The 7,500-nt window shown below is 41.8% G+C and overlaps 1 protein-coding gene across 1 annotated transcript in view; it reads left to right on the top strand.

Annotated features, from left to right (window-relative positions):
* LOC119171640 (PI-PLC X domain-containing protein 1) overlaps nucleotides 1–5,898 on the top strand; it is an 8,149-nt gene extending 2,251 nt beyond the window's left edge. The window contains exon 2 of the mRNA XM_037422427.2: nucleotides 3,934–5,898. Coding sequence (XP_037278324.2) covers nucleotides 3,934–5,174 — 1,241 coding nt within the window. The 3' untranslated portion in view covers nucleotides 5,175–5,898. The remainder of the gene's footprint in view (nucleotides 1–3,933) is intronic.
* Nucleotides 5,899–7,500: the final 1,602 nt, after the last annotated feature.

Genomic DNA, 7,500 nt, shown 5'->3' with positions numbered 1-7,500 from the left:
AAAGGAAGTTACAATCAATAATACATGTAATCAGAAGCTTTTGCACGAATTTTTTTTCGGTATATTGCCTTTCAGTCACTTTTTCTTTTACATTGACTTTGAGATACATTGCTTTGAATCAAAATTTTTCTTTAATTCATCCGTGCTATAAAGGCTACAAGCTGTAAATTGGTGGCAGATCTTAAAAACGACATATACTTTTCTTGTCACGGTTTTTGTGTGTGAGATGAAACGAAGGAATAGTTTACGCAATATTTGTTTACTTATAATTATCGGTTCTATTAAAACTCACTCATGACAAAAGCTTACTGAAAAAGTTCCTAAAGCTCACTCAGGACTTACATATTTTGCCCAAAGGGCTCGCACCATTAATCACCAAACTTTTTTTGAGCCAGACCCACTGTTCCTTTGACTCACAAAACATTTTCTTCATGTAGACTCACCGGGACTCAAACTCATCAAAATACTAATTATCCGACTCGCTAAGACTCAGACTCACGGCTCAATTTGAGTTTGAGTGAGTCCAAATCAGTCGACTCATGAGTCCGCCAGGATCAGAATTAAAAGGTCCCTACTAATCCACAATTGAATGATGGCAAGTGGGTGAAGCTTCGGGGGATCACTAATACCCGAAAATTCTTCATTTCTTTCAAAGTGATCAATATGGTTAGTTGGTGAAGAATGATCTAAGTGTACTACGCGGTAGAAAATACGGACGGGAAAACTACAAGGACAAGCGAGACTATGAACTCAAGGTTTATTCATCCCACATTGGATGTATATATGACAACCAGGAAAAAAGAGAAGAAAGAAAGGGAAGTAGCATTAAAAAAAAACAACAACTTCAGACTTCATATACGTGAAGCACGAGGAAGAATATCAGATGAATCACATGCACGCGTCATTTGTCTGAAATTGAAGCTCTTTATCTAGGAGGGCAACCGATGGTTTACTCAAGCAGTTGTCAGGTTCTTGAGCCATTGCCTCTGCTTCAACAATCATGCGCATGTTATCATCTTTGTGCCTGTACAATACAACTGCGATTTTGTACAGTGCATTGCAATCTTCATTCTTGTTTTCTTTTTAACATTCTTTCGTACTTTCCTCCTTTCTTTGTTTCTTTCTTTTTCTCAAAGTGCACTCCATGACTTTGAGAGAGAGAGAGAGCTGAGGGCGAGTGCTTTATATAGCTCATGAAGCAACGCAGCGAAAGAAACAGCGTGCCACGAGCACACCAGCTATCATCCTTTTTCTCTTCTACTTACGATCGGTGCGCTCCCAGCCGGCGCTCCCAGCGTGTGCAAGCCACGCTGGGCACTACCAGCATTGGTACCAGCCATGGCACTACCAGCATTGATGTACGCAGATGATATAGTGCTAATGGCCGACAACAAGGAAGATTTGCAGAGATTGATGGACATTTGCGGTAATGAGGGAGATAGGTTAGATTTCAGATTCAGTAAGGAAAAATCAGCAGTGATGATTTGATGACACTGAAGGTAGTGAGCTTAGAATACAGAAGGTCACGCTTGAAATAACAGATAAATACAAACATCTTGACGTATGAATAAGCAATGGGGCCGAGTACATCAAGGGAACACGAAATATACTTGACGACCAAAGGTAACAGGAATGCAGCGGTAATGAAAAACAGGGCCCTGTGGAATTATAATAGATATGATGTTGTGAGAGGAATTTGGAAAGGGGTCATGGTTTCTGGTCTGACGTTCGGCAATGTGGTCTTGTGCATGAGATCAGAAGTTCAAGCAAGATTAGAAATTAAGCAACGTGGAATAGGTAGGCTTGCCATGAGAGCTCACGGGAATACACCAAATCAGGGAGTACAAGGTGATATGGTATGGACATCATTTGAGGGCAGGGAAGCTAGCAGCAAGATAAAATTTGAGAAGCGATTGAGAGAAACGGGGGAGGAGCGTTGGGCTAGGAAGGTATTCAGCTACTTGTACCTGAAGAATGTCCACACAAAATGAAGGAAGCGAACCAGAAAATTGACTGGTAAATACTTAGAAAACAGCAGGGTGCCAAACCAAAAAGAATTATCGGTTAAGAAGAAGGTGAAGCAAGCTGAGACCAATATGTGCAGAATTAGAATGATTAAGAAGTCCGAACTAGAGATCTATCAAACTTTTAAGCAGGAAATTGCCAAGGAAAGGATCTATGATAATACTAGGGGTAGTTCTCTACTGTTTGAGGCCAGGACGGGAGTATGACGAACCAAGGCATATCGGGCCAAATACGAAGGGGTAGACACGGTATGCAGTGTGTGTGGAGAGGAAAAGGAAAGTGCTGAGCACTTGATAATGTTCTGTAAAGGGCTTCACCCTATGGTTCAGGATGATGGCACAGAGTTTTTCAAAGCACTGCGGTTTAGGGACAGGGACGGCAAAATAGACTTTAAGCGGGTAGAATTAACTAGAAGGAGGTTATCTGATTCGTGGCGAAAGTCAAGGCACAAGTGAAAATTAAACCCTTCACTGCAAAGTACGAATCCTTAACCTCCCTATTTAAAGAAAAAAATTAAAAAAATGGTTTATTAATTATAACGGCTTGGTGGCGCTAGCCACCACCCGATCTAAAGGGTACAGCCATATCCATTCATCCATCCAGCCAGCCAGGACAACGAACATCGGAGGGACAAGGCTAAGGTGCTTCACCCCTAATATTGGACCATTGTGTCAATGCTTTCCAACACAAAGTCTCCCGTTCTCTGGGCTTATCTTGGTGCCTTTGATACAATACCTTCAAATACGAGTAATGAGTGGCTGCAAATTAGCAGGGACACTTCTCTTGAAACAGATGCAAACATAGAATAAATTTATAAAGAACGTCCCTAGAAGAGGAGCTGCAGGGGCTGGGTCATGGCACTCTCTTAGAAATTCATGCATCTGATCAATAAACATCCAGCTGGTGTATGAATTATACTACTTTGGGATACGTGTCAGTAGATATGAGTATAAATGCGAGTCCAGGTACCTCGAAAAGCTTCTTGATGGGCGAGTTGATGCATGTTAGATTGCAGTATATATGCGCAAACATTGGTTTAACACTGGACAAAGGAAGTAGAAAGAGAAAGCGCAAACTATCAACTGGTTTATTCGTTCTTGAAACAGCCTCACAGGCTCCTTCCAACGACACAGGGAAAGGAGGCAAGTAGAGAATTCGTATACCTTTATGGCCACCTTTTGTCGAAGAAATCTGCGGCTGGTAGTAATCCTGAAGATGAGTAGATAGGACGAAAACGCCATCAGCTGTTTGAGAATATAGTAGACGCTTTGAAGTGCGCTGCCATATTTTTGACACAAAGCTTTTAGGGGAGGCTTGTCGGGCAGCCCACTGTTTATATAAACAAAATATTGCAGAATGATCGCCTACCATATGCTAGCGCAAGGTTTCAAGTAATGTTGACTGCGCACCCTATTACATTTTTTTTTGGCTCTGCAGTTTTTCTGCTTCTACGTAAGTTGTTTCTGACTAAAAATTTTGGAACTACGATTCGGGCGAGCAACACCAACCCAAATGTAGTCATTGCTACGATTTACTTTCCAAAAACATGAAAATACTATCAGAAACGCCGTAGTGTACACATCCAGGAATTTCGACCATGTGGTGTTTTTAACATACCTTTAAAAATAGGGCTGGGCTGGGTCTCCACTCTTTGTTTGGCATATCAGTTTCAGACCTATCATTTGGACAATATCAGTGGAAAAGGTAAACCCTTTTTGATTCTGCCTTTCCATCTGTGGCCTTAAACATATATTTAATCAATCATCAAATCGCAAAAAATGGCCTAATTGTCGCGTAACCAAATGAAGAAGAGAGGACTGCGCTCCAAGGATTTATCGGAAACACAGAACTTAGATTTGCAAAATAGAGATTAGGTTATCAGTAACTCTTGTTATTTTTTTCTTATAGGAATGCGACCAACTGGCGTCTACTTGACAATATCGTCGTACAGTAACCGTGGAATCAAGCCCTTTTTTGAAGTGAACTGGTTCGGCATGCCACAGCAATACATCGGTGTGGTGTCAGCAGTACTTTCCACAAAAAATCGACCTCGAAGCTCTTCTGATATTCTAGCTAGCCAAATTGTCAAGAACCCCACCGAATCATACACTACACGAATTGTGGCACCGAATTTTAATTCCACCGTACTAATCGAAGGAAGGTGCCTCGGATACTGGGCCCTCATAATGGAAACGTCGTCAGCCGTCAAATCGTCGAGTACCGCGAAAGTTCTTTACTCTTCATGCTTCACACCTCAACCACGATGGATGCGAGACAACTGCGGCACCGTGTTTGGGCTCAGGCTAACAGACATGCTCATCCCAGGAACACACAATGCCGGAATGTACAAGGCAGGGCCCATGGCCCCCCATGAACAGCTGATATATGACCAAGATCAAAGCATTTGGCAACAGCTTGCTTACGGTATTCGCGGCTTGGATTTGAGGGTGCAGTTTAGCCGTGGTGACTATTACATCACGCATGACGTAATCCGAGGAAAACCCACCGTACGGGAGGTTCTAAGAGAGGTTCGTGATTTCGTGGTACGTACGGGCGAAGTGGTGCTCTTAGATTTTCACAGGTTCCCGAGAGGCTTCGAGAAGAAACGCAAAATTGGCACAGATCGACACAAAGGACTCGTGAAACTAATTGTCACTGAACTAGAGGATGTACTCCTGAAAGGCACGGACTACATAAAGACTATGGGTGAAATATTAGGCGGGTGTAGTGGCAGAGGTCGACCACAGGGTCGGGTACTGGTGTTCTACAATTCTAGAGAATACCAGGGACCTTACCAAGAGTATCTAGCACCTGGAGTAAGCCAAAAGTGGCCTAACGCGCAGTCTAAGAGTGCACTGATGCAATATCTAGAAACAAAGGCGTGCCTACGCGGCGTGCACTATATGATTGCAATAATGGCGGAACTCACACCCAAGTTTCCCAAGTTTCTCATTAGCACACGCAAGTTGGCGAAGTGGATAAACCACAAAATTACGGAGTTTTTCAGGCTTCGGCAGATGAAGTACTCGGGTATTATTGCGACAGATTACTTTCTTGGAAACGGTATAACTGATGTAGCGATAGAAGCCAACTGTTTGAGGGGTCGCCAGATGCTACGTAATCCCAATATGGGTCCCCGAATGCAGTGACGACGGCATAATGAAGCAGAAGCTTTGAGAAAAATGTAATTCCTGTTTAGAAGAACTGACATTTGAGCGAGTTCGTACTTCAATATAGTGGTATATTGAGAGCGTCAATAGACAAGAAACGAAAAAGCGATAGTCTGTCTACCTCTGTCTTTCATTACTTGTCTACTTACGCACTCAAAATACCACTTTAGTTCCTGTGCATTAAAAATTTTTATTCCTTTCTGCACGCGTTAGCTTCATTGTAACTTCCAGAAGCAAACGCAAAATAAAATTTTGCAATTATTACGCTTTTGGCTTCAGAAACAAATACCATTTATTAACTGAAGTAAATCTTGAATCCTGGTTCTACCATACGTTAACTCACACGTTTTCTTAGTAGCTGAATAAGCATATTTCCAAATCCATGCACACATTTTGATTAAAGGCAAATATACAGGAGCTTTGGCTGCTTCATCGTAGGAAAACTTGATGAAGGAGCGTATAATGTACTGTTTCGAAATTTTGAAATTTATGGGCGCCGAATAAATCTAATAACGTTACCCGACCTGTAGAGATTGTTCATTTCAGTATTTATCTGGCGATAATTATTAATGTGTTGTAGGAATAGTAACTGAATTCTGAAAGACTAGGTAACAATAGCAAATGGCTGTATTAACACTATTTGAAACTAACATAAACGATGGTGAATGTATGTATAGAGAATAAAGTTGGCTTCAAGAAATAATTTTGTTTTGTGTTTGTGTGTTCTTTCTTACATTCGCCAGCGGTCGACTGTGTAGGAGTGTTATTTGTGTGTGGACATATAGTTCCTTCATCACTTCACATAAACTTTTGCTACATGAATTGACAACGGTTATTGAGTTATTGTTGTTAATTTGTTCCTTCATACTTACGTTCTATTGGACTATCAGCAAGATGACAGAAAACTAACAGCTTTTATATTTCGTTCAACTGAAAAAAATACCCCCCGCAGTCTTGTGGTCAAGGAGTATGACTGTAACCCAAGCGTCAAGGTTTCATCAAAATTCATAGTGAGTGATGTGGTCCGTGAATTTCGTGAAAAGTAAATATAAAAACATACATGTACATCGGTAAACAAACACAGGACAGATGAATGCAGCATACCAATGCTGATGTAAATGAAAATGAATTCTAGCAAACAAATATATGGAATGCTTCTATTTGATGGTAGATCTAGAACCGTCGATTGACTTGCCCAACTTGCCACTGTTTCCACAAATTGCGCTGGCTGGCATCCCCAGGATCAAACTCGCAAAATTAACCACTGAAGTTTAATGAAATGCGGCCATCACCATAGCTCAATTTGATGGTTTTGGGCACCTAATGCACCATTGCTTACACAGTAACAAATTTGTTTATATAAAGGGGTGCAAGATAACAATAAAGATGGCAGATCCCAAGTACCTTGCGATAGACATTATGTGAAGCATACGGAGGGAAGGTGACCATGTTGCAATTTTTTTAATTGAGTGACACGTCATGCAATCGCGCTAAATATATGTACAACTGTTGCATGCACCGACATATGTTGAACAGTTTCAGATGTTTATATTGCCAGATGTTTGCATTTGCGCAACGAGGCCAACTGGAACATGCGTATTAGCAACACCAGAAGCTGATCTGTAGCGCTGATGCTCGCGGGGAGGCTCGCCCTGGACACTGCTACATAATTAAACTACAGTGCATGGCAACTAACCACAATTCGCGTTCACCCGACGTGACGGCTGTATCAAAGAAGCACATAAGTAATGTTTATAAAATTGGGTAGGTAGCACTGCAATCACTATTGACGTTTCACGAAGATTGGCGTCTATTTGAAAAGTAGTTGCCACTCCAGGCGTAGCTCGGTGATAAAATGCTTCATTTCCAAGTGAAATGCATGGGTTTGATTCGAGCCGAGACCCAGACATTTATTTTTTGCATTCGTCGGGTTGACACTAATCATGTAGAGTATTTCTTAACGCTCGTGCGTTAAAATTGCCCATGTGTGTTCTCGTCGTTCTTGGGTAGATACTAAGTGTCAATCTCCTTTGGCACATACCAGCATACAAGCGGTATATACTCAGCCATGGGTATGTGCCACTGTCTGGCAGGAAGTGTTTGACGACGTACGCGACGAGATTTTGACATTATTCATGTTTTTACCAGCGCGTCACATTCGTCATACCATCTTACCCTCCCATGCTAATTTTGGTTCACGCCAAGTTAAGGGGGTGATAACGAGAGCACGCAAATGTAGTCTGCCAGATAAATAGACCGATACGCTCAAAGTCGCTGAACTTCGCTAAGAAATGCTTCGCATCTA

This window comes from Rhipicephalus microplus, chromosome 4 (genome assembly GCF_043290135.1).
Source record: "Rhipicephalus microplus isolate Deutch F79 chromosome 4, USDA_Rmic, whole genome shotgun sequence".
Taxonomy (NCBI): domain Eukaryota; kingdom Metazoa; phylum Arthropoda; class Arachnida; order Ixodida; family Ixodidae; genus Rhipicephalus; species Rhipicephalus microplus.
The sequence above is the reverse complement of the archived record's forward strand: the minus strand, read 5'-3'. Positions and strand labels throughout refer to the sequence as shown.